The 27,947-nt window shown below is 42.1% G+C and overlaps 2 protein-coding genes across 6 annotated transcripts in view; both read right to left on the bottom strand.

Moving 5' to 3' along the window:
- Nucleotides 1-139, bottom strand: part of LOC105490436 (transient receptor potential cation channel subfamily M member 7) — a 118,497-nt gene extending 118,358 nt beyond the window's left edge. For both annotated transcript variants that reach the window (XM_011756046.2, XM_071066858.1), the window contains exon 1: nucleotides 11-139. In XM_011756046.2, the coding sequence (XP_011754348.2) occupies nucleotides 11-13 (3 nt within the window). In that variant the 5' untranslated portion in view covers nucleotides 14-139. The remainder of the gene's footprint in view (nucleotides 1-10) is intronic.
- A 20,010-nt stretch (nucleotides 140-20,149) lies between these two features.
- The window catches only part of LOC105493110 (signal peptide peptidase like 2A), a 61,918-nt gene continuing 54,120 nt past the window's right edge, over nucleotides 20,150-27,947 (bottom strand). For all 4 annotated transcript variants that reach the window (XM_071066855.1, XM_071066854.1, XM_071066856.1 and 1 more), the window contains one exon: nucleotides 20,150-20,347. In XM_071066855.1, the coding sequence (XP_070922956.1) occupies nucleotides 20,273-20,347 (75 nt within the window). In that variant the 3' untranslated portion in view covers nucleotides 20,150-20,272. The remainder of the gene's footprint in view (nucleotides 20,348-27,947) is intronic.

Raw genomic sequence — 27,947 nt, 5'->3', positions numbered from 1 at the left:
GGTCTAGTACCATTCTCCTCACGGGGCGGACTCCGGAAGGGCAGCAACTCCACCTCCTCCTCCTCCGCGGCCTGTAGCCATCTATCGGGAAGCGTCTCCGGAGGCGGCAGCAGAGGCCGCCGGACAAGGAACGCCCAGGGAAACCTTCTCAGAACTAACTCAGCTCCGACGCTAGCAGCAGAAGCCGAGTCTTTCATAATTGTGCGACCAACTCCTCCGGGTGACTGGCCACAGGGACGCGCCCGCGCCCGCCTCCGCCGGCGACGGGGCTGGGGACCGACCACGTGAGCGGCGCGGCGCGTGCGTCGCCGCCCGCGGGTCGGGTCACGTGAAGGGCGCGCGCTCCCTCGCTTCCAGGCCACCTCCCTGCCCGCCGCGCGTACGCGCCGGGCAGGAGCGCGCCCCCACGCCGACCGCCTCCGGGTTCCCCTAAAGTGGTGGGGTGTTCACGCCGTATATCCGTTGGATACCTAGGCAGGACTTGGGCAAACATCTGCCTCAACTACGACAGTGGAACTTGGGGAATCGGAGGTTGAGGGTTAAGGTTGCAGGCTTCCGGATGCAGTTTGGAGTTGCTGTGTGGGCTCATTCCGCTCACCGGGCCTGGCAGTGCCGACCCGCTCCAGCAGACTCCAGTGCTTCAGAGCGGGTAGAGGCTTTAAATGTTACTCTCTCCTGTCCAAAATGCAAAATCATCTTCTTACCCCGATCATGTTCTTCCTCTAGCCTCTCCTGTTGCTGCCGGTAAATATTCTTCTTGGTTTAACTATGAGACTGTCTTTTTCCCTCCGGAGATAATCACCCACATAACACGCATACACCACACCTTCTGGACCAGAGACTGGGTTATTCCCTGGATGTAATATGTACCTATCCACCTTTCCATTTATTTTGCTATCACACAAGCCCAGGTTTGGCTATTAGCAATGGTTTACTAAATGGTATTCTTTATCTACTGGGAAAACCACAATCAGTTTGATTTTCTTAAAACTGCTTTAACATCTTTCTGCTCCAGAAGACTTCGAGAGTTCTTCCATCTGACCCTCAGCGATCTGACTCTATCTTATCTCTTTTTTAAAAACTTTATTTTAAAATAATTGACATGACAAACTGCACGCAATTATATGTCCAATCTGATGCTTTGACATACCTTTGCACCCATGAAATCATACTCAAATGAACGTATTCACCTCTAAGTTTCCTCCCCACCTTCCTAATCCCTGTGTCCACTCCCTCTCCATCACATCCCTTATCAACTACGTATCTACTTTCAGTACAGATAAGTTTGCACATGCTAAAGTTTTATATACGGGAATCGTGCAACACGCACCTTTTTTTTCGGTCTAGCTTCTTTCACTCAACATAAGTATTACCTCTCAAACATTATGACGCACAATTCACTGAAGTAGGATCTTCTCTCAGAAAAAAACTAATCCACCCACTGGTTCCCCCAGCTTGTGAACAATCTTCAGGTATTGTGTATTTCTTCCCCATCTGGCAGATGCAGCAGAACCAAGGCTTAAAAATGTTTTAATATATGTGTCACACTAAATTGTCAGCCTTGGGGAAGGCATCTTGACTAATTTATGCATGCATTCAATAAATGTTTATCTTCTGGATTTCAGTTGGGCCTACACATTTCCTGCCTGTAGGGACGTTATAATCTAGAAGGTGGAGACAGACGAACTGGAAAATCAAAGTTAAATGAGATTAGAGTGCTTTGTTTTGTTAGAACTTTGTAACTCTGGTCTTTTTGTACTCACGAATGCTTCACTCCTTAGTTGGATAGTGTAGAAATGAAACAAGATGAGCTCCTTCACACTTGCCAGAACTCTTTGGTAAATTGGAAAATTTAGAGTTAGAAATGGGGAACAGGATTGGCCGGGCGCGGTGGCTCACGCCTGTAATCTCAGCACTTCGGAAGGCCAAGGTGGGTGGATCACCTGAGGTCAGGAGTTCTAGACCAGCCTGGCCAACATGGTGAAATCCCCGTCTGTACTAAAAATACAAAAATTAGCTGGGCATGGTGGCAGGCGCCTGTAATCACAGCTACTCTTGGGGCTGAGGCAGGAGAATCGCTTGAACCCAGAATTGGAGGTTGCAGTGAGCCAAGATCGTGCCATCGCACTTCAGCCTAGGGGACAAGAGCAGGACTTGGTCTCCAAAAAAAAAAAAAAAAAGAAAGAAAGGGGGAACAGGATTCATCCTTGATTGAACTAATCAAAATAAATTCCTTAATTTTCAAGTGATCAACCAGCCTTGAAATGTATAGATGCTGACTTTAATCAGCAATCAATTCTGGAGAATCAATTTATTCATTCAAAAAATATGTATTGAGCCAGGCACAGTGGCCCATGTCTGTGTTCCCAGCTACTCCAGAGGTTGAGGCAGAAGGCTCATGTGAGCCCAGTTCTGGGCTGTAGTGCGCTGTGCGGATTGGGTGCCTGTGCTAAGTTCAGCATCAACATGGTGACTTCCTGGGAGCAATGGACCACCAGATTGCCTAAGGAGGGGTGAACTAACCCAGGACAGAAATTGAGCAGGTCAGAATTCCTGCTGATCAGTACTTGGATAGTGCCTGTGTATAGCCACTGCACTCAAGCCTGGACTACATAGCAAGACCACGTCTCTAAAAAAAAAAATAAATCTTGAAATATATATTTCAAGTCTAAGTGTCTAAGAAGATGTCAGGAGCAGTTATAGTCAATGTTCAGTGATGACAAGATTGATAAATTCAGTGCTTCAGAAAATGTTTGTTAAATGTTCTTAGACTTTTTTTCCAGAAGGGTTCTGTTTCCATTTTGGTCAATGGCATGTCTATTTTTCACTCGCACTGGATCACATACTAATTCTCCTCCTTGTCCTTGCCTAGTTACAACAATTCAACACTTACTAGTATACTGTTAAAATGCTAAGTAAAATAGTATGAGAATAAAATGATACAGTCTGGGCAACATGGTGAAACACTGTCTCTACGAAAAAAGCTAGAAAAATTAGCCCAGTGTGGCTGTGCGTGCCTGTAGTACCAGCTACTCAGAGGCTGAGGCGGGAGGATTGCTTGAGCCCAAAAGGTTGAGGCTGCGGTGAGCAAGATCATGCCTCTGTACTCCAGCCTGGGTAACAGAGCAAGACCCTGTCTCAAAATAAAGAAATAAAAAATGATAAAATAATAAAGACTCTCTTGAATTTTTTTTTTTTTTTTTTTTTTTTGAGACTGAGTCTCCCTCTATTGCCCAGGCTGGAATGCAGTGGTGCAATCTTGGCCTACTGCAACCTCTGCCTCCTGGGTTCAAGTGATTCTCCTGCCTCAGCCTCCCGAGTAGCTGGGATTACAGGCACGTGCCACCCTTTGTATTTTGAGTAGAGACAGGGTTTCACCATGTTGGCCGGGCTGGTCTCGAACTCCTGACCTCAAGTGATCCACCCACCTTGGCCTCCCAAAGTGTTGGGATTACAGGCATGAGGCACCATGCCCAGCCTATGTATTCTCTATTATAGCATTTATCCTGTTGTATTCAACCAACTTACTTGCTAGTCCCCCACTAAACATTCAACTGCATGAGGATTATAACCTTATCCATCTTAAATGCCTCCTAAGTAGGTGTCATCAAGCATTCAGTCATTTAATAAATATTTGTTGAACAAACAAATAAACTCTCTTGACAGGCCAGCATCTTAAAATTTTACTCTGTCCTCTGATTCTGGCATGCAGAGTGTCATGTCAGATTAAGATAAGGTACCATTCCTAAAGAATAGAGGGTAGCCAGGCGCGGTGGCTCACGCCTATAATCCCAGCACTTCGGGAGGCCAAGACAGGCAATCACCTAAGGTCAGGAGTTCAAGACCAGCCTGGCTAACATGGTGAAACCCTGTCTCTACTAAATACAAAATATTAGCTGGGCATGATGGCACATGCCTATAATCCCAGCTACTTGGGAGGCTGAGGCAGGAGAATTGCTTGAACCCAGGAGGCAGAGGTTGCAGTGAGTGGAAATTGCGTCACTGTACTTCAGCCTGGGCAACAAGAGTGAAACTCTGTCTCAAAAAAAGAAAGAAAGTGGAAGTAAGAGAACCATGAAATTAAGGCGGACGGATCACGAGGTCAGGAGATCGAGACCATCCTGGCTAACATGGTGAAACTACGCCTCTACTAAAAATACAGAAAATTAGCCAGGCATGGTGGGAGGCGCCTATAGTCCCAGCTCAGGAGGCTGAGGCAGGAGAATGACATGAACCCAGGAGGCAGAGCTTGCAGTGAGCTGAGATAGCGCCCCTGCACTCAAGCCTACACGACAGAGTCTCCGTCTCAAAAAAAAAAAAAAAAAGCACTTCTAGGCCAGGCACGGTGGCTCATACCTGTAATCCCAGCACTCCGGGAGGTCGAGGTGGGCAGATATCTTTTTTTTTTTTTTTTTTTTTTTTTTTGAGACGGAGTCTCGCTGTGTCTCCCAGGCTGGAGTGCAGTGGCGTGATCTCGGCTCACTGCAAGCTCCGCCTCCCGGGTTCACGCCATTCTCCCGCCTCAGCCTCCCAAGTAGCTGAGACTACAGGCGCCTGCCACCGCGCCCGGCTAGTTTTTTTGTATTTTTAGTAGAGACGGGGTTTCACCATGTTAGCCAGGATAGTCTCGATCTCCTGACCTCGTGATCCACCCGCCTCAGCCTCCCAAAGTGTTGGGATTACAGGCTTGAGCTACCGTGCCCGGCAGGGCAGATATCTTAAGGTCAGGAGTTCGCGACCAGCATAATGAAACTCCATCTCTACTAAAAATACAAAAAATTAGGCCATGCGTGGTGGCTCACACCTGTAATCTCAGCACTTAGGTGGATCACGAGGTCAGGAGTTCAAGACCAGCCTGGCCAATATGGTGAAACCCTATCTCTAATAATAATACAAAAATTAGCTGGGTGTGATGGCATGCGCCTGTAGTCCCAGCTACTCGGGAGGCTGAGGCAAGAGAATTGCTTGAACCTGGGAGGCGGAGGTTGCAGTGAGCCGAGATCACGCCACTGCACTCCAGCCTGGGCAACAGAGTGAGACTCTTGTCTCAAAATGAAAAAAAAAAAAATGGCCAGGCTTGGTGGCTCACACCCAGCACTTTGGGAGGCCAAGGCAGGTGGATCACGAGGTCGGGAGTTCAAGACCAGCCTGGCCAACATGGTGAAACCCCGTCTCTACTAAAAATACAAAAATTAGCTGGGTGTGGAGGCGCGCTTCTGTAATCCTAGCTACTTGGAAGGCTGAGGCAGAAGAATCGCCTGAACCCAGGAGGCAGAGGTTGCAGTAAGCCGAGATCGTGCCATTGCACTCCAGCCTGGGCGACAGAGTGAGACTCCATCTCAAAAAAAAAAAAAAAAAAATTAGCCAGGTGATGTGGCGGACTCCTATAGTCCCACCTACTCCGGAGGCTGAGGCAGGAGAATCCCTTGAACCCCAGAGCCCGAGGTTGCAGTGAGCTGAGATCACGTCACTGCCCTTCAGCTTGGGCAACAAGAGCAAAACTCTGTCTCGAAAAAAAAAAAAAAAAACTTCTTGGCTGGGCATGGTGGCTTATTGCAGTAATCCCAGCACTTTGGGAGGCCAAGACTGGTGAATCATTTGAGATCAGGAGCTTGAGACCAGACTGGCCAACAGGGCGAAACCCCGAGTCTACTAAAAATACAAAAAGTAGTCAGGCATGGTGATGTGCGCCTGTAATTCCAGCTATTGGGGAGGTTGAGGCATAAGAGTCACTTGAACCTAAGAGGCAGAGGTTACAGTGAGCTGAGATTGTGCCACGGTACTCCAGTCTGGGTGATGGGGTGAGACTCTCAAAAACAAAAAAACAAAAGAAACAATCAAATCAAATCAAATTAAAAAACAAAATTAGCCAACCATGTTGGTCAGGCTTATCTTTTTATTCTCTTAATAGTATCTTTCACAAAGTAGAAGGGTTTTTTTGTTTTTGTTTTTATTTTTTGGGTTTCTTTTGAGAGAAGGTCTCACTCTATCACCGAGGCTGAAGTGCAGTGGCACAATCTCGGCTCACTGCCACCTCTGCCTCCTGGGTTCAAGTGATTCTCATGCCTCAACCTCCCAAGTAGCTGGGACTACAGGCATGCGCCACCACGCCTGACTAATTTTTGTATTTTTAGTAGAGATGAGGTTTTACCATGTTGGCCAGGCCGGTCTTAAACTCCTGACCTCAGGTGATCCATCTGCCTCGGCCTCCCAAAGTGCTGGGATTACAGGCATAAGCCACTGCACTCAGCCCAAAATTTCCTGTTTTTGAAGGAGAGTTTGTTAACTTTCTTAAATGAATGACAATGGGTACATTGAATCATTATAGTATTTTGCTGGACATGGTGGCTCATGCCTATTCCAGCACTTTGGGAGGCTGAGATGGGTGGATCATTTGAGCTCAGGAGTTTGAGGTGAGCCTGGGCAATATAGTGAGACGCCATCAAAAAAAGAAAAAAGGCCATGTGCACTCAGGCTGTAATCCCAGCACTTTGGGAGGCCGAGGTAGGTGGATCACCTGAGGTCAGGAGTTTGAGATCAGCCTGACCAACATGGCGAAACCCCATCTCTACTAAAATGCAAAATTAGCCAGGTGTGGTGGCTCATGCCTGCAATCCCAGCTACTCTGAAGGCTGAGACAGGAGAATCACTTGAACCCGGAAGGTGGAGGTTGTAGTGAGCTGAGATTGTGGCCATTGCACTCCAGCCTGGGCAACAAGAGTGAAACTCTGCCTCAAAAAAAAAAAAAAATTACTATCTCTTGCAGTATTCAGGTTTTATAACTTCCCACAATTATTTAAAATGTTTTAGAAAGCTTGACATTCACAAAAATAGAAGTTTAAATTTATTTTATTTTATTTTATTTTTGAGATGGAGTCTTGCTTTGTCACCCAGGCTGGAGTGTAGTGGCACCATGTCGGATCATTGCAACCTCCTCCTCCTGGGTTTAGGTGATTCTCCTGCCTCAGCCTCTCAAGCAGCTGAAACTACAGGCATGCACCACCACGCCCAGCTAATTTTTATTTTTAGTAGAGACGGGGTTTCACCATATTGGCCAGGCTGGTCTCAAACTTCTGACCTCAGGTGGTCCGTCCACTTCAGCCTCCCAAATTGCTGGGATTACCGGCATGAGCCACCACGCCCGGGCAGAGTTTACATTTAGATAAGCAAAAGCAGGCCAGGCATAGGGGCTCTCACCGGTGATCCCAGCACTTTGGGAGGCCAAGTCAGGATGATCACTAAGTCCAAGAGTTCAAGACCAGCCTGGACAACATAGGGAGACCCTTGTCTCTAGAAAATAAAACACAAACTAGGCCGGGCGCGGTGGCTCAAGCCTGTAATCCCAGCACTTTGGGAGGCCGAGACGGGCGGATCACGAGGCCAGGAGATCGAGAGACGATCCCGGCTAACACGGTGAAACCCCGTCTCTACTAAAAAATACAAAAAAACTAGCCGGGCGAGGTGGCGGGCGCCTGTAGTCCCAGCTACTCGGGAGGCTGAGGCAGGAGAACGGCGTAAACCCGGGAGGCGGAGCTTGCAGTGAGCTGAGATCCGGCCACTGCACTCCAGCCTGGGTGACAGAGCAAGACTCCGTCTCAAAAAAAAAAAAAAAAAAAAAAAAAAAAAAAAAAGAAAATAAAACACAAACTAAAAGGAAAATCCTGAAGGATCTGAAGTAGGACAATTGAAGACATGAGAGTCCTTCCCTCCTTATACTGAAAAACTAACATTCGTTGTGTGGTTTTTTTACTTGCTGGCTGCTGTTCTATTCACTTAACATGTATTAACTTACTAGCTCCTCTCAAGTCTATAAGTCAGATGCTATTATTATTCCCCCACTGCACAAAGGAGAAGATTGAGGCACAGGGCAGAGCCACGATTTCAACCATTATAGTCTAATTCCAGAGTTTGTGCCCTTGAGCCTTATGCTATATTACCTCTTGTGACAGTAAGTCACAGCTGAGAAATCTGTCACTAACAAGAGGAAACAGATTATATGTGATTCAGTCTTTCACAAAATCTTTACCTCAATTCGTTTAATCAACTAGTCAAAGATCTTTGTTTAATGCACTAGGTACAAATTGTTGGCTTATGTGATTGTTTCCAAATTAATCATGCCTCTGGCTTCTCTCTGAATGGATCTGCTATCAGTGTGAGTCCCTGGGCAACTGAAAAAGAGACACACACTTTATCTCAGAAATAAAAAGGAACTATTTAGGGCTGGTGCGGTGGCTCATGCCTGTAAGTGGGAGTCTTTGGGAGTCTGAGATGGGCGGATTATTTGAGCCCAGGAACTGGAGACCAGGCTGCACAACATGGCGAAACTGTGTCTCTACAAAAATTAGCTGGGCATGGTGGCATGTGCCTCTAGTCCCAGCTACTCAGGGGGCTGAGGTGGGAGAATCACCAGGGGAGGTCGAGGCTGCGGTGAGCTGTGATCGCACCATCCCACTTCAGCGTGGGTGACAGAGTGAGATGCTGTCTCAAAAAATATATATATACAAATAAAAATAAATAAAAAGAAATGATTTAGGGCCAGGCACAGGGACCACGCCTGTAATCCTAGCACATGGGAGACTGAGACAGGAAGATTACTGGAGCCCAGGCGTTTGAGACTGCACTGAACCATGATCATGCCACTCCAGCCTGGGCACTCCAGCCTAGGCAACAAAGCAAGGCCCTGACTCTTAAGAAAAAATTTTAAAAAGAAATGACTTAGAATGTCGACAACATTAAAACAATTAAAATTGTTTAAAGCATGAAAACAAAGAGTCAATATATGAAATGTCCATTTTATGTAACTTTCTCTGTCATTTAAACTCGGACACATAAATGCTTGGCAAATGACTACAGAAGCCTTTGTTTATATAAGCAGAAGGTGATTAAACCAGTTCCAACAAATTTTGCTGTACTTTGGATAGAGGATTAATGGATTTTCTTTCTTAGGGACTCTTTCAAAAGAATTACCCTCATTTGCTAGTGGAAAGCTTATAAAATGCCAACTAAAAATACCTGGAATGTTTCAAATATTAATCTCTAACCCCAGTACCTTAGTACAGTGGCTGGCATATCATAAGTATTCAATAAGTATTTCTTGATTAATTGAGAGAATGAAATCAGTCTTCTTTCAATTGTATTATATGTGATATGCTAATCAGTTTCACAATATACAACTAAAAAAATTTTAAACATATTTTCCCACTTTTTTTTTTTTTTTTTTTTTTGAGATGGAGTCTTGCTCTGTCTCCAGGCTGGAGTGCGGTGGTGTGATCTTGGCTCACTGCAACTTCCACCTCCCGGGTTCAAGCGATTCTCCTGCCTCAGCCTCCTGAGTAGCTGGGATTACAGGCACGTGTCACCATGCCCGGCTAATATTTTTTTTTTTTTGTATTTTTAGTAGAGACGGGGTTTCACCATGTTGGCCAGGATGGTCTTGATCTCTTGACCTCGTGATCCGCCCACCTTGGCCTCTGAAAGTGCTGGGATTACAGGCGTGAACCACTGTGCCCGGCCTATTTTCCCACTTTTAATAACCCTTTCTTTGGCCCATGTTTATTTCTAAAAGAGAAGAAAGTTTCTTCCTAAAGCTTGAAAACTCTGTCCCCGGTGACTAGATTTGGGCAAAAGCCAGGACAAATTACCAGTAACCATAGAGAGAAATTCCCCTTTGAATTTAGTAAAGCCCCATGTTGATTAAGAATATTATTGTTGGGGCCAGGCAGGGTGGCTCATGCCTGTAATCCCAGCACTTTGGGAGGCCAAGGTGGGTGGATCACCTGAAGTTCAAGACTAGCCCTGCCAACATGGTAAAACCCCATCTCTACTAAAAATACAAAAATTAGCCAGGTGTGGTGGTAGGTACCTGTAATCCCAGCTACTTGGGAGGCTGAGGCAGGAGAATTGCTTGAAACTGGGAGACGGAGGTTGCAGTGAGCTGAGAGCATATCACCACACTCCAGCCCCAGCCTGGGCGGCAGAGTGAGACTCTATTTCAACAAAAAAAAAAAAAGAAAAAAAATTTGATTTTCTGATACTGGATATAATCAAATTTCTATGATATATTAACATTGTTAATGTCAACTTATTATAATAAAATAACATTGTAAGATTAGCTAATGAATATCCTAAAATGCAAGATAAATGGCATCGATTCAGAGTTACTATATGGGTGTTTATGTGTATAAGTGTATACCTACATGTCTCACTGTTTTTATTTTTCCTTTCTCTCTTTTTTTTTTTCCCTGAGCTGGAGTCTTGCTCTGTTGCTCACTGCAAGATTTCGACTCACTGCAACCTCCACCTCCTGGTTTCAAGTGATTCTCCTGCCTCAGCTTCCCGAGTAGCTGGGATTATGGGTGCCTGCCACAATGCGTAGCTAATTTTTTGTATTTTTAGTAGAAACAGGTTTTCACCATGTTGGCCAGGCTGGTCTTGAACTCCTGACCTCATGTGATCCACCTGCCTTGGCCTCCCAAAGTGTCAGGATAACAGGTGTGAGCCACCTTGCCCAGCCCTCTCTTTTTGTTTTAATTTTATTTTTAGAGACGGGGTCCCACATGTTGCCCAGGCTGATCTTGGGCTCCACCTCAGTCTCCCAAAGTGCTGAGATTACAGGCATGAGCCACTAAGCCAAGCCTTGTCTCATTCTTTTTTCTTTTTGAGACAGAGTCTCACTCTGTTGCCAGGCTGGAGTGCAATGGCTCCATCTCAGCTCACTGCAACCTCTGCCTCCCGAGTTCAAGCGATTCTCCTGCCTCAGCGTCCCAAGTAGCTGGGATTACAGGCATGGGCCACCATGCCCGGCTAATTTTATATGTTTAGTAGAGACAGGGTTTCTCCATGTTGATCAGGCTGGTCTCGAACACCCGACCTCAGGTGAATCCGCCCGCCTCGGCCTCCCAAACTGCTGGGATTACAGGCGTGAGCCACCGCGCTCAACTGTTAATGTGATTTTTAAGGTCTGACTGGTGTAGCCGCTGTTCATCTCCAACTTAATTTCCCGTAGTATAAACTCCATCTCAAAAACAAAAAAAAAATCACGCTAACGATTTTGGACTATTCTTAGATAAATTAGGTGCTGTTAAGGGTTTTTCTAAAGCACTGTAGTTGAATGATCAGATTTCAACTTTGGAAAGATCACTGGCTATGATGTGGAAAGGGAATCAATGGCACAATTAATGGCTGGAAGACCCATTAAGAAACTGTTACAGTACAGACAGATTAAGTTGATTTAGTGGCAGTAGGGATGGTGATTCCTGGAACTCTTTTGAGAGACATCTGAAAGACAGAATGGAGAGGACTTGGGAATTGCCTTTGTATATTTTATTTCTCTGCATTCAGGACTGAATTTGGTCAATAGTTGGTGAGGCTTCGGTTGAAAAGTGTTGCACATACATATTAATACATTTGTGGATGAAACATTTTTCACGTTTATAAAAAAATTATTTGGTTTTCTATAAAATTAAATAGGTAGCAGAGCCTATTTACAGGTGGCTTATTAATTAGAAGCCAATTGGTACCTTTTCCCACTTAATCTAGAGAAGTGACTCTCTGATCTGAATTGTTTTTCTGTTTTTTTTTTTTTTTTTTTGAGAGGGAGTCTAGCTCTGTCGCCCAGGCTGGAGTGCAGTGGCCGGATCTCAGCTCACTGCAAGCTCCGCCTCCCGGGTTTACGCCATTCTCCTGCCTCAGCCTCCCGAGTAGCTGGGACCACAGGCGCCCGTCACCTCGCCCGGCTAGTTTTTTTTTGTATTTTTTAGTAGAGATGGGGTTTCACCGTGTTAGCCAGGATGGTCTTGATCTCCTGACCTCGTGATCCGCCCGTCTCGGCCTCCCAAAGTGCTGGGATTACAGGCTTGAGCCACCGCGCCCGGCCAATCTTAATTGTTAAATTGCTTTTAACAGAGTGATATGCCAAACCATAGACATTCAGTTTTAGCTGACTAAGAACTGTAATATTTACCCATAGCCTCCTAAGGAAGAAAGAATTAGTGCCTTACTATAGTTTACAGCGATCTCTCTCCAGAACTCTGCTAAGAAGTCTGGCTCATTGCTACAAGTGCAATTTTGCTTCTATTCTAAGCGCTCATATACAGGTAATTGGAATTTCCAAAATTTTTTTAGAGAGAACATTTTATCATCAGTGTTACCTAGAATGGTCATTGCTTTCATTTTCTAGCACTAATGCTTTTCAGTGATATTTTAATTTTTGCTTTATTTTTAATTTGTTGTGGGTCAGTAGGGTAAGTGCCACAACAAAAATAAAGTTTAAAACTATTGATCTGGCCGGGCGTGGTGGCTCACGCCTGTAATCCCAGCACTTTGGGAGGCTGAGGTAGGCAGATCACGAGGTCAGGAGTTCCAGAGCAGCCTGACCAAGATGGTGAAATCCTGTCTCTACTAAAAATACAAAAATTAGCTAGGCGTGGTGGCTCACGCCAGTAATCCTAGCATTTTGGGAGGCCGAGGCAGGCGGATTGCCTGAGCTCGGGAGTTGAAGACCAGCCTGGGCAACATGGTGAAACCCCATCTCTACTAAAATACAAAAAATTAGCCGGGTGTGGTGGCCTGCACCTGGATTCCTAGCTACTCGGGAGGCTGAGGCAAGAGAATCACTTGAACCCGGGAGGGGGTGGTTGCAGTGAGCCGAGATTGCGCCACTGCACTCCACCTTGGGCGACAGAGCAAGACTGTCTCAAAAACACAAAAGAAAAAGATATGAATAATTTACTATTTAACCAGCTGTTAGTATGAATATTTATTAAGAGAAAAATAATTCAGTCTGAATGTTTAAATGAATTAATTTTATAACACCCCCCAAAAATTAACTCAGTAGATTTGTATGGTACTTGTATTTTAAATTCATAACAGAAGCATACGATAGAAAATGCAGAAAGCAAGAGTATAGGCTGGGCTTGATGGCTCATGCCTGTAATCCCAGCACTTTGGGAGGCTGATGCAGATCACTTGAGCTCAGGAGTTTGAGACCAATCTAGGCGTCTCTATTTTTCAAAAAATTAAATACAAGAAAAAGAACAGTGTACATGGAAAAGTCGTCACTCCTGTGCCCTAGCCATCTTACTTCCTTTCTCCCTAAAAAAAAGACACTCTTTCCAGTTTCTGGAAAGTTATGTATCTTTCCAGATATATGGGCCTGTGGTATGACACAAGGTTCCTGTATGGAGAGAACAGGATTTTCTCAACATATCATCAAGACAAACTACAATACATATCAAGGCCAATCTCATCTAAATTAAAAAGAAAGTACAATGGCAGCAAGGATCTTGGTAATTTCTGGGAACATCAGCAAAAATGCAAATGTCAGGATTGTTCATCAGAAGGGGTGGGCCTTTTTTTTTTTTGGTAAAACAGAGCCTGTATAGACCTTAGTACATTTTTTTTTTTTTTTTTTTTTTTAGATGGAGTCTTGCTCTGTCGCCAGGCTGAAGTGCAATGACACACAGTCTCGGCTCACTGCAACCTCCGCCTCCTGGGCTCAAGCGATTCTCCTGCCTCAGCCTCCCAAGTAGCCGGGACAACAGGCGCATGCCACCACGTCCAGCCAATTTTTGTATTTTTAGTAGAGATGGGGTTTTACCATGTTGGCCAAGATGGTCTCCATCTTTTGACCTCGTGATCCACCCACCTCAGCCTCCCAAAGTGCTGGGATTAGAGGTGTGAGCCACCATGCCCGGCCAGAATCTAGGTTTTAAGGATAATTTGTAAGACCTAAATAACTGCATAATTTCTTAAGCAATTATTACCATTTTTGTGTTATATGAACATGATCTAGTACAGTTAGTTCATTTTCAATTATTTTTTCATCATTCAAAATAAAACAAATCCAAATTTTATTTTAAAATAGAATTTATTGAATACCATAGTAAATTAAATACATAAAAAATTGTTTTTCTTGTCAGTATTGGCACATAATGATAGTTTAAAGTACTGCTAAATTAACACTTCAAAAATTTCAGATTTTAAAACATTCCATAAAAATATAAAGCCTAATAGTGTTATAAAAGTATTAATTTACACTAACTTACATATCAAAGTGTTAAAAAAGAAATTTCACACTCAAACCAATTATCTGAGAAGTAAAAATTCAATCACATGTTTTTAAAAATGTTTTCATTTGAACAAAATGCAACAGAAGGTATAAAACAGGCAAAAATTACCTAATTTACATTGACTTATCCTACTAGAAAATGTTGCAGGTTAACTTTAGACATTAAAAAGATTCATATTCCAAAGGAATAGAAAAGCTGCTTGCAATACTTTTTACGCCTAATCAAAGAACCACATGATGACATTAAATATTCTACATTTTGTGGGTTGCTCCTTAATTGCCAGTAATGGAGGACTACTATAAAAATTTAGTTTTAAAAATAATTTTTCTCCCAATGAACATTTTATATACAGAGGCTGTCCTAAGTATGGAAAGATTAAACAAGGACATTTATACTTATGATCTTCACTATAATATGGCCTATGTATTACCCTGTCAATTTTTTTTACTCTGAAAATTCAGTAATCTCACATATGAGTATTACAGTAGAGGATCAAATTCCAAAAGGTTGAGTAATTTGATTCAGATCTCTTGAATTTAGAGTACTTTTCCTCCAGGAAATGTATAAAGTTATTTATTTTATGTTATATATCTTTATTTATTTGAGACGGCATCTTGCTGTCACCCAGGCTGGAGTACAGTCACTGTTCACAGGCACAATCACAGCTCACTACAGCCTCAAACTCCTGGACTCAAGAGACCGTCCCATCTCAGCCTCCCAAATAGCTGGGATTACAGGTGCATGCCACCAGACCTAGCTTATATTCAATATTTTGGTTTTATTTGCATTACTGTCACTAACCTTTATTTCCTCTGAGGTAAATAGGGCACTGCTAATGAATTTTTTTTTAACTGTAGAACTGGTTATTTGGCAACATCTTAAATAAATTCAACCTTTTTCCTTGACAATGAAAGCCTTTCAGACCACTACATTCCACTGTACTAGTCTACACTGAACTCCATTCAATTATAGACTGAAGTACAGTTTTTGTTTTTGAAATTTCATTGGTTAAGATCAGGCTGAAATTATAGAGATCAAGCTTAAGTAAATTAGTTCAAATATATATTTGAACTAATTTATATATATAAATATAAATACATATATTTGAACTAATTTATATTTTTTTATATATATATATATATATTTTTTTTTTTTTTTTTTTTTTGAGATGGAGTCTCGCTCTGTCACCCAGGCTGGAGTGCAGTAGCGTGATCTCAGCTCACTGTAACCTCCGCCTCCTGGGTTCAAGCGATTCTCCTGCCTCAGCCTCCTGAGTAGCTGGGATTACAGGCACACCCCACCACGCCTGGCTAATTTTTGTATTTTTAGTAGAGACAGGGTTTCACCATGTTGGTCAGGCTGGTCTCAAACTCCTGACCTCGTGATCCACCCACCTTGGCCTCCCAAAGTGCTGGGATTACAGGCGTGAGCCACCGCACCCAGCCTTAGTTCAAATATTTTTTAGACAAATGTAAAATACATCTATAACTCAAAGGATAAATGCTTGAGGGAATGGATATCCCATTCTCCATGATGTGCTTATTTCACATTGCATACCTGTATCAAAACATCTCATGCACCCTATAAATATATACACCTACATGTACCCACAACAATATTTAAAAATGTAAAAATAATTTTTGCTTATACTAAAGCATAAATTGAAAGAGCAAAGAAAACTGGAAAGCTCATTTGTATTTACTGTAAATGTATCAATTCAGTAAAATCTCTATGGACATGTAAGTAAAATATACGAATGCCAATAGCAAATGGGTTAAAATTCTCTTTCTTTAAAAGAGAAATAAATTGCAGATTCTACTAATAAGGAATTGCTAATCTAAAAAAAAATCTACAAGCGCCAGGCACGGTGGCTCACACCTGTAATCTCAGCACTTTGGGAGGCCGAGGCAGGTGACTCACCTGAGGTTGGGAGTTCCAGACCAGCCTGAGCAACATGGAGAAACCCTGTCTCTACTAAAAATACAATATTAGCTGGGCATGGTGGCACATGCCTATAATCCCGGCTATTCGGGAAGCTGAGGCAGGAGAAATGCTTGAACCTGGGAGGCAGAGGTTGCGGTGGGCTGATATCACGCCACTGAACTCCAGCCTGGGCAACAAGAGCGAAACTCTGTCTCAAAAAAAAAAAAAAAAAAAAAAAAAAAAAAAAAATCTACAAGCTAGAAGAAAAAATAATTTATTAGAATATCAACGCCTTTCCCCACAGGCCTCATATTTATTTTTGGTAAACTAAACAGAGATAAAAGTAATCTATGTTACAATTTGAGATAGTGATTTCTGTTGAGAAGCCACAAAAATGTTCATAGGGATTTTCTAAGAACTTTTTTTTTTGCATCCAGAATTAATAAATACAGTGTATCATCATTTTAAAGACATGTTTAGGGAAAAGACCAGCTTCCCTTCCCCTTAAAGTTATTGGTAGTGGGAGGGCAAGAGAGGAAGAGATGACAGCTTTTTAAGTCAAATTTTCATCTCATCTATCTTTTGTTCATTTTGAGTCCCCAAATAAAACATTTCTGTACTTTAATTTCTTAATCACTACTGTCAGTTTGGTTGCTACACATTTAATTACAACATAAAGTTGACACTGAGGATGAAGAAACTTGAGTAATTATGCTTTTTCTTATTTCTATTTAACCAATAAGATTTTAATAGCAAATTAGAACAAGATTTTACCTCCTTAATAACTAATGGTTAGATAAAGTAGAATTTGTATCAAGTAACTCAGACTTCAGATTTCTGGATGTACCAGTTACTATGCTACTGAGGAGATACATCTAGATGATGAAGTTAAAATATTAATTATGACTCCAGTCATATGAAACCAAATTATTATGAGAAATTATCTTATTTCGCCAGGCACAGTGGCTCACATCTGTAATCTCAGCACTTGGGGAGGACGAGGCGGGCGGATCACAAAGTCAGGAGTTCAAAATCAGCCTGACCAACATGGTGAAACCCCATCTCTACTAAAAATACAAAATTTAGCCAGGTGTGGTGGCACGCACCTATAATCCCAGCTACTTGGGAGGCTGAGGCAGGAAAATTGCTTGAACTGGGAGGCAGAGGTTGCAGTGAGCTAAGATCTCGCCACTGCACTCCAGCTCGGGTGACAGAGGGAGACTCTATTTCAAAAAAAAAAAAAAAGAAATTATCTTATTTCAGTGTAGTAAAAAAAATAATTTTTCTTTAACATTTTTCATAAAATGTGATTGAGGCTATCAAACATCATAAAGCTTGGATGAGGGTGCAGATAATTTTACAAAAAAAGTTGTATTTTGGCAAATATTTTATTATTATAAATGAAAATAAGAGTTTTAAAATGGCACTTAATCTGTTCTCTCTCTCAGAGTCTGCCAAATAAATCAGATTTCTTGGAAAAAATTCGAAGTTGATATAATGGAGGCAAAATTAACTCTTGTCAGATAAGTCATTTGCCATAAATTGAAAGGACCCCTGACCGCATTAAGCAGAGGGACTGACGGTCAGTGGAGCTTCTCTGTTTGCAATTTATTCAGCAAAAGCGAACAATTGTTTACAAGTCTCTAACACAAAATTTAGTTCAAATATCAAAGGTCTGATCCATTTTCAAAGGCATTAGTTCTATTTTTAATAAGTTGAACTGGCCTTAGATGAAAGATATAGTTCTCTTCACATAGTTTACACACTATTTACAGAGAAATGAAAAATCCTGCTGCCTTTGTTATCACTTGTCATTTGGGAATTTCTTTTTTTTTTTTTTTTTTTTGAGACGGAGTCTAGCTCTGTTGCCCAGGCTGGAGTGCAGTGGCCGGATCTCAGCTCAGTGCAAGCCCCGCCTCCCGGGTTCACGCCATTCTCCTGCCTCAGCCTCCCGAGTAGCTGGGAGTACAGGCGCCCGCCACCTCGCCTGGCTAATTTTTTTTTGTATTTTTTTAGTAGAGACGGGGTTTCACCGTGTTAGCCAGGATGGTCTCGATCTCCTGAACTCGTGATCCGCCCGTCTCGGCCTCCCAAAGTGCTGGGATTACAGGCTTGAGCCACCGCGCCCGGCCGGGAATTTCTTAGATAAAATAAAAGAACATGGAAAGATAATTTGACCTCTGACTTCCAGGAGAATGATCAGGCCACATCTAAAATTTACCAAAGAATGAGGGAAAAATTTTTTTCAAGTTGGAAGGTACCAGAGGGATTAGCTGGTCTAACCTACTCATTTTGCAGATGAGAAAACTGAGATACAGTCATCTTGAGCTGCAGCAAATTACTCAGCTCTTCCTTGTATTGTAATTAAACTGAGACTAACACCAAGTCTCTTGCTGTTGTTGCCAATTCTTTTCTCTGAACTGCACTTTGTACATCCTCCACCAAGCTTAAGAGTCATTACCTAAGGGGCAAGGGGTGGGAATCAGGAAGAAAAAACGATAATGGGTGGGGGTGGGGGAATGTGGGATAATGTTAGGAATGTTGTATTCAACAATGAGCCATATGTATTAATAATTTCCTAAGAAAAATAATTTTTTAAAAAAATCAAACCTTAACATCAGCAGAACCAAATTTCAAAGATCAGAAATACCAAAGTGAAACTGAATGTTAGTATTGAAATTTAAGCTACATTTTCAAAAAAAAGGTCAGCAAACCAATGAAAACTAGATTTCAGTTTCTGTCTCCATTTAGTGACTAGTTCTATATATTATGTTTCTCTATACCTGGAAAAATGTTCTTAATATAATACACATGCAGTCTGAAGTAATTTCAGTTATCAAGTTTATGAAAGAATTGGGTTTTAAAAAATACTACAAAAATATGCACTTATATTTATTCCAAAATTATATATTTCTAACCTCTGCAGTGATATAAGGTCCAAATTTTCACTGTTTGTTTTTTGTTTTTTTTTTTTTTGAGACGGAGTCTAGCTCTGTTGCCCAGGCTGGAGTGCAGTGGCGCGATCTCGGCTCACTGCAAGCTCCGCCTCCCGGGTTCCCGCCATTCTCCTGTCTCAGCCTCCTGAGTAGCTGGGACTACAGGCGCCCGCCACCGCGCCCGGCTAATTTTTTGTATTTTTAGTAGAGACGGGGTTTCACTGTGGTCTCGATCTCCTGACCTTGTGATCCGCCCGCCTCGGCCTCCCAAAGTGCTGGGATTACAGGCTTGAGCCACCGCGCCCGGCCTAATTTTCACTGTTAAACCACCTTCTTGCATGGTGTTAAACAGTTATTTCTATAGAACAGATATCATTTGCATAAATCTTTTTTTTTTTTTTGAGATGGAGTCTCACTCTGTCGCCCAGGCTGGAGTGCAGTGGCGTGATCTCGGCTCACACCTCCCGGGTTCACGCCATTCTCCTGCCTCAGCCTCTCAAGTAGCTGGGACTGCAGGCGCCCTCCACCATGCCTGGCTAATTTTTGGTATTTTTAGTAGAGAGGGGTTGACCTCGTGATCCGCTTGCCTCAGTCTCCCAAAGTGCTGGGATTACCGGCGTGAGCCATCGCGCCTGGCCAATTTGCATAATTGTTTACAGTAAAACTCATTCAGAAATAGTAACTACTTTTATCTACCATCAGAGCTGAAAGAAACAGATTTCAGTAAAAAAAAGTATAGCGGTGGGTCAAGGCATTTTTTTTTTAGAAAAATATACTGTATATAGTATATATATCTCGGAAACTACACAGCCAGGTTTTATTTAATGTGAAGGCACAACTTTAACATTAAAAGCAAAGCGTTTTAGTTATTTATGATGTAACTGTCAGTACCAGCTCATAAAAATATATATTTGCGGCCGGGCGCGGTGGCTCAAGCCTGTAATCCCAGCACTTTGGGAGGCCGAGACGGGCGGATCACGAGGTCAGGAGATCGAGACCATCCTGGCTAACACGGTGAAACCCCGTCTCTACTAAAAAAAAAATACAAAAAACTAGCCGGGCGAGGTGGCGGGCGCCTGTAGTCCCAGCTACTCGGGAGGCTGAGGCAGGAGAATGGTCTAAACCCGGGAGGCGGAGCTTGCAGTGAGCTGAGATCCGGCCACTGCACGCCAGCCTGGGCGACAGAGCAAGACTCTGTCTCAAAAAAAAAAAAAAATATATATATATATATATATTTGCAAGCATATCATTGACGACTCTTTCAGATTGTCAATTCAAAAGTCAATTTAAAAAGTCCAAGTCTATTTGTAGAAAATCAATGACACATTATAGCAGCTCCACATATTATTGCTGGACAATCTGTTCACCAGTCAATGCAGGGTTTTCTTCATTTGCTGCATAATCCAGATGGTCCATCGTCTAGGCATAAATAAAAGACATTAGGAAATGCAAAATTTCAACTTGCCCCCAATATTCACTACATTAGCAAAAGGATTCTGAGTTTTTCTAAAAAACACAGATTGCTCTATGAAACTGATCACTCCTTCAGGAGCACTGTTCTGGTTCAACATCCACACTTCTAAGGAGATAGGGTGACACTGAACCTCTAAGGAAGTCTAATCACGTGACTCAGAGCCCATTTGTGTTCTCCAGATCTTCCATTATCTCCATTTCCAAATATGAATACTGCCCTTCATGGCAGTGAGAACTCCAGAACAAAAGGAAGATATTCCTGACACTTATTCCAGGACACTATTCCAGGCAGTGTCCAATCATATAAGTGGGAAAACTAAAAATGGCCTCATGAGTCACTGTGATAATACCTGCTGGCTCCGGGACACTGTGATATTATTGACACCTTGAAATAACCGTAAGATAATTCAAACTTTGGAAACATTATAATAATTTCTACAAAAAATGAACTTGAGGTCAAATGATATTTGAAAACAAAACCAAGAATACATTTGCTAGGCTGGGCGTGGCGGCTCACGCTTGTAATCCCAGCACTTTGAGAGGCTGAGATGGGCAGATCACAACGTCAGGAGTTCAAGACCAGCCTGGCCAAGATGGTGAAACCCTGTCTCTAATAAAAATACAAAAATTAGCCGGGCGTGGTGGCAGGCGCCTGTAGTTCCAGCTACTTGGGAGGCTGAGGCAGGAGAATTGCTTGAACCCAGGAGGCGGAGGTTGCAGTGAGCCAAGATCGCGCCACTGCGCTCTAACCTGGGCAACAGAGTGAGACTCTGTTAAAAAAAAAAAAAAAAAAAAAAAAAAAACATTTGCTATAGACTATTTTAAAGAAATTACTGGCCGGTCACAGTGGCTCACGCCTGTAATTCCAGCACTTTGGGAGGCCAAGGCGGGTGGAGCACAAGATCAGGAGATCGAGGCCATCCTGGCTAACACAGTGAAACCGTCTCTACTAAAAAATAATAAAAAAAAAAATTAGCTGGGCGTGGTGGCAGGCGCCTGGAGTCCCAGCTACTCAGGAGGCTGAGGCAGGAGAATGGTGTGAACCCGGGAGGCAGAGCTTGCAGTGAGCCGAGATTGCACTACTGCACTGCACCCTGGGTGACACAGTGAGACTCCATCCCCACCCCCCAAAAACAGAAATTACCAGTTAAACTTTTCTCAAATGGTCACTTCAGCTCTGCCTATATTCTCATAAAAAATTGTCTTATATTTGGAAATGAAGGATGAAGAAACTGTTTAAATGCTTTCAGTGTTTCAGCAATTCAGATACAATTACTAAAAACAGAAAAAAGTAATGCCTTTGTGAAGACTGTTAAGGACTTTTAGACTAGTGATTAAATTTTGGTATAGAGATGCACTTTTTTCCTTTCCTTCATCAAGAATTAGAAGAAGGAAAGATCAGCAGGATAAATGTTCCTATTTTTGAAAAGTGGTTCTCAAGGCTTTAGTGTTTTTTGGAAGAAGAACAAGAGGGTGGAATCATCTCCAAATAGGGTCTCTTGACTTGCCAGGCGGAAAGAATACAACATGAGCTGAGGCTTTTGGCTGACAACTGTCTCAACTAATGGTGACAGTTTACAAAATCAAAACCTAGGCTGGATGCGGTGGCTCACACCTGTAATCCCAGCACTTTGGGAGGTCGAGGCAGGTGGATCACGAGGTCAGGAGTTCGGGACCAGCCTGGCCAACATGGTAAAAACCTGTTTCTACTACAAATACAAAACTTAGCCGGGTGTGGTGGTGTGCCCGTAATCCCAATCCTACTCGAGAGGCTGAGGTGGGAGAATTGCTTGAACCTGGGAGGCGGAGGCTTTGGTGAGCCGAGATCGTGCCACTGCACTCCAGCCTAGGCAATAGAGCAAGACTCCGTCTCAAAAATAAAATAAAATAAATCAAAAACCTGCTGATACTCTATAAGCCATTTCAAGACCCAAAACCATTTTGAGGTCTTCCAATTGCCAAAGGTATCTCCTAGATTTAAGTTCACTAGTTTGCAGCAATTCTAGGGGAAAAAACAAAAGCCAAATCAAGACAGATAACATTTATTAAGCAGTTCACTACATGAAATGTAAGATGAAGATGTTGAACAGTTAATTTTAGTCAATTTAAATGAAGGGGGGAAAGGAAAAGTATGTAAGATATATTTAGGCCCCTTTTCTTCTAGGAATTTAAAAGTTCTGGGACTAAGAGGTTAGGGCTGTGTAGAGAGAAAATTGAAGCAGCCTCAGCAGAATAGATGGTGGAGAAAGCCTCTTTCTTCCCCAGGATCTGCTTACCCTGGCAACTGTAATCTAATGAAACGATAGCCCACATACCCTAAATTATAACATGCTTCCCTGGTGCCTTGTTAGCACAGTAGGTAGTGAGTCAGTCTCATCTAACTTGCCTCTTCTTTCCTAATCCCCAGGTACCTCACTGGCAATATATAATCTAATCCCTGAACACAGAAATATATTAATTTAAAAAACCACTTTCAAAGTCAACTTATTGAGAAGTAAGCATCTCTATTCCCTATTTACTGACTTTCCAATAAAAACAATACAGAAACATAAAGAACAAAGTTTTAAAAAATACAACAATAAATTAACATAAATAATACAATGAATTGACAAAATTGGCAAACATTTTCATCATATTTGGAAACAGGAAAGCTTGATTTGGAAAGATGGCCTCTGAAATCAGGTCAGCTAAAGTGGCATTTTCTGATAGTTCTGCTTGCTTATAATTGAACCAATCTCCAGAAATAGTCTAATAAAACACTCACTAAAGCAGGGTAACTGGAGACTTGCTGATACTAAAGCAGAGTTGTTCTAAGTTATCTCTGTATTCTGACTTGTCAGTTACAGCTTGTGACTTCTAAAAATAATGAGAAGTACTAGTGACATTTAACAGACACAACTCACTGTTTACTGGGTATTGACAAACCGAAAACTTACTACCTGCCCAGAGTAAAATAGCCCATTGGACATTGCTGCACATATTTAACTCCACTTATTTCATTATAGAAGCAAAAAATATCCCCTAAAATGATGACTCCTCTTCATTGTGCTATATGCCAAAGTAATCATGACTCTGCTTGATTTTTCTCTGCTGAGAAAAAAGTATCTTTATTTGCTTTATATTAATTAGAACTAAGACTTCACATAAAATCAAATAAGGGGGTCTGAGTACTGTAGTTCTTGAAGCATTCCACAAGAAAAGTTCATAGGAAATATACTGTAACTACTTTTGGGCTGTAGAAAATAATTTAAAATTAGTAATTAGTATTTCCAAATTAGTTATTTTTTTTTTCTTTTTTTTTGAGATGGAGATTCGCTCTTGTTGCCCAGGCTGGAGTGCAATGGCACAATCTCGGCTCCCTGCAACCTCCGCCTCCCGGGTTCAAGCAATTCTCCTGCCTCAGCCTCCCTAGTAGCTGGGATTACAGGCACGTACCACCACGCCGGATAATTTTTTGTATTTTCAGTAGGGATGGGATTTCACTATGTTGGCCAGGCTGGTCTTGAACTCCTGACTTTAAGCGATCCACCTGCCTCAGCCTCCCAAAGGGCTGGGATTACAGGCATGAGCCACCGCGCCCAGCCCAAAATAGTATTATTTCAGTGAAACCCTATAGAAATATTACTTCTTTTGAGAGAAACTCACAGGAAGGGCTAAAAGACTCAAAGTAAGATCCTGAAGTACTTCAATAAGGTCTCCAAGTTACAACAAGTGAGTTTTAACTTGCCCACTAAAAACAGCATGGAAAGACTGTCAGGGCTACCTGGACATTTAAAGAGTCTCCAATATTCTTGCACTCAACCCTATTATCAGGCATTCGAATGAACCAAATGACTAATAGTATAAACAAATTTGCCTTAGTCTTAGATTGTAACTTTATATTACTTGTTTTGTATTTGATTATTTCAAAACAGCAGCAAAAACTTGCAATATTTACAAAAAAAGATTGCATATAAAGACCGTAGAGATACATGTCTAGTTTAATGTTTTAAAAGTGCCTCACTTTTATAGTGGCATATGACAATTACAGTCATTTTATAAGGGCTGCTGAAATACAATCAGGAAGCTTATACACACTTGCAAAAGTAACTAAAGGCCAGTGGATGAAGGATTGAGCATTAGAGGCGCACTGCATGAAGACTTTCAATAATATTAGCTGAGAATTTACAGCATAAAAACTACTGTCATAAGCATTGTGGATTCCTAATACATAAGAGCTAATACTTAGGGAGGGAGGCATATATAAATACCAGAACTGCAGGGCAGATGTTAATAAGTATTTAAAGTACAAAGTCTAAAAAAATACGGTGAAAGGTAAATGTGATTTTAATTGGAGTGCCTACTTCCTTCTAATTTCTTAGAGATCTACTTGGAGAAGGCAGAATTTAAGTTGGGAGTTAAACAGGGATATTCTAGAAATAGAAACTGACAAAGCTTAGGAGATGATGGAGGTTGGGAGAGAGAAGCAAATGATTATTATTACACTGTTAGTCTAAGAGATGAGCCAGAGCTGACCCTCAGGCCTATCTCACAGTGGACCCATATCAAGTCTCCCTCTGTCTCACCAGGCATGTAGAAGTTCCCCACTCTTATTTCTGAAGTCTCTGCCTAGCTTTAACAGATTTCAACATCCACCTGCCTCACACCAAGCCTTAAGCTAACCCACTACTATGGATTTCCTTCCCTCCCCGCCCTCCCTCCCTCCTTCCTTCCTTTTCTTTCTTTCCTTTTTTTTTTCCCCGAGACGGAGTCTTGCTCTGTCACTCAAGTTGGAGTGCAGTGGTGTGATCTCGGCTCACTGCAACCTCCGCCTCCCAGGTTCAAGCAATTCTCCTGCCTCAGCCTCCCGAATAGCTGGGATTACAGGCGCCCGCCACCACACCTGTCTAATTTTTGTATTTTTAGTAGAGACAGGTGTTTCACCATGTTGGTGAGGCTGTCTCAAACTCCTGCCCTCGTGATCTGCCTGCCTTGGCCTCCCAAAGTGCTGGGATTACAGGCATGAGCCATCACGCCCGGCCCCACTATGGATTTCTTATTCCCCTACCTCCCTATAGATCCAATCTCATTTTATGGATGAGGAGACAGTCTTCAGAGATTAAGTTATTAGTCAGAACTGATGTCAAAGGCCACAATACACTGTCTCCCACAAATGACAACATTCAAGGTAAGCTAATTTTGATTTTAAATATTGGTCATAAACAATTAAAGATTTTCTTTTTAAAGGGAAATAATTTATAAAGGCATTGCGGCCGGGCAAGGTGGCTCAAGCCTGTAATCCCAGCACTTTGGGAGGCCAAGATGGGTGGATCACGAGGTCAGGAGATCGAGACCATCCTGGCTAACACAGTGAAACCCCGTCTCTACTAAAAAAATACAAAAAACTAGCCAGGCGAGGTGGCGGGCGCCTGTAGTCCCAGCTACTCGGGAGGCTGAGGCAGGAGAATGGCGTGAACCCGGGAGGCGAAGCTTGCAGTGAGCTGAGATCTGGCCACTGCACTCCAGCCTGGGCAACAGAGCAAGACTCCGTCTCAAAAAAAAAAAAAAAGAAAAAGGACTTCCATTTTTACTTTAGACACTTTCACGTTGCTTATTTTAAAAACGCAAATACGCATTACTTTGTAATTGAGATAGAAAAAAGAAAAATTACTAAAATGAAAACAGTGAAGGTCTATGTAAAAATTTTAGTAAATTAACTACCTGTAATATTACAAGACATTGAAACAGAACAAAGAAGACTAGAATTACTATAATGAACATCTTTTCACATCATTTTTGCCCACATTTTTAATCATTTTCTGAAAATACCTTATTTATTTACCTTAAAGTAAATAATAAAGTATGATATAGGCATATGAAGGGAATATTATACAGCCATTAAAATAATTTTATAAGGAATTTAAAATAAAATATAAAATGCAGTGAAAAGGAAAGAGAACTATTTATAGTATCATTCACTCATCTATCCATTTATTCAGAGAAGGCACAGAAGGAAATTCACTTAAACATTAGCTATCTCCAGGTGGTAGGATTATGGGTGGACTTAATTTTCCTCCTGTATTTAAAAAAAATATTTTCCAAATTTTCTATAATCACATATTTTATTTTTATTTATCTATTTATTTTTGAGATGGAGTCTTGCTCTGTCACTCAGGCTGGAGTGCAATGGCGCAATCTCAGCTCACTACAACCTCCACCTCCCAGGTTTAAGCGCTTCTTCCGCCTTAGCCTCCCAAGTAGCTGGGATTACAGGCATGCGCCACCACGCCCAGCTAATTTTTGTATTTTTAGTAGAGATGAGGTTTTGCCATGTTGGCCAGGCTGGTCTCAAACTCCTGACCCCCGGTGATCTGCCCGCCTTGGCCTCCCAAAGTTCTGGGATTATAGGCGTGAGCCACTGCGCTCAGCCTATAAGCATATATTTTTAATAATAAAATACTTTAAAAGCTGTATTAAAGGGAAAGGACTTTTTTTATAAATAAAAACAAATTCTGATAATGAAAATAACAAGAAACATAAATAATTCTGTAAGACAGCACATGTGCTCTAACAATTCTAAATTTCAATTCTAAATTAAACAAAGATTTAATGTCAACTCAGAACAATATTTCCTGATGTTGCTTGTCTTTGTCCTGATTTACAGTTAATCAGATGAGTACCCCTAATAGTAGAAATCTCTTGCTCACAGGCCTGTCCTGAGTCTTTTCTTCTGCCTCTACATTCTCACTATTCTGTATGCTAATGGCACTCCCGAGTATCTATCTCTAGCCAGGTCTGTCTCCTGCACACCAGACCTATTTATTCAACTGCCTATTATTTCTCTCTTTGTGGTGATCCAATAGGTACTTTTGAAATGTTCAAGACTGAATTCATCATCATCTTCCTCAACCCTGTTGCCTTTTCTTCATCACCATCCCCCTAGTTTCCCAATCCAGAAGCCCTGGACTCTACTTCTTTTCCTCTGCCCATACTGACTCTATCATCAGGCCCTATTATGCGTCTAAATTTCTCTTAACTTTGTTCAAGTCTTTCCATCTCATTACTTCGCTAATTCAGGGTTCTATCACTTCTTTTTTGCTTGTGTTTTTGTTTTGAGACAGGGTCTTGCTCACTCTGTTGCCCAGGCTGAGTGCACTGGTGCAATCATGGCCCACTGAAGCCCCTATATACTTCCGGGCTCAAGCAATCTTCCCACCTCAGGCTCCCAAGTAGCTAGGACCAAAGGCATGTGCCACCATGCCCAGCAATTTTTTTCTTTTTTGTAGAGACGGGGTCTCGCATGTTGCCCAGGCTGGTCTCAAATTCCTGGGGTCAAGTGATCCTCCTGGCTTGGCCTCCCAAAGTGCTGCAATTATCAGTATAAACAACCATGTCTGGCCTTCTATCACTTCTTATTGCAATAATTGTCCCCAGTTTTGCTCCCTTAATTTTCTAGATTTTTTAAAACCTTAAATGGTCTCCAGTGCTTAGTATAGAGTTCAAACTCTTAAATGTGGCTTATAAGATGCTACAAGGCTCTCACTCTTGCTTTCTTCTCCAGTTGTCA

This window comes from Macaca nemestrina, chromosome 7 (genome assembly GCF_043159975.1).
Source record: "Macaca nemestrina isolate mMacNem1 chromosome 7, mMacNem.hap1, whole genome shotgun sequence".
NCBI classification, from domain to species: domain Eukaryota; kingdom Metazoa; phylum Chordata; class Mammalia; order Primates; family Cercopithecidae; genus Macaca; species Macaca nemestrina.
The sequence above is the reverse complement of the archived record's forward strand: the minus strand, read 5'-3'. Positions and strand labels throughout refer to the sequence as shown.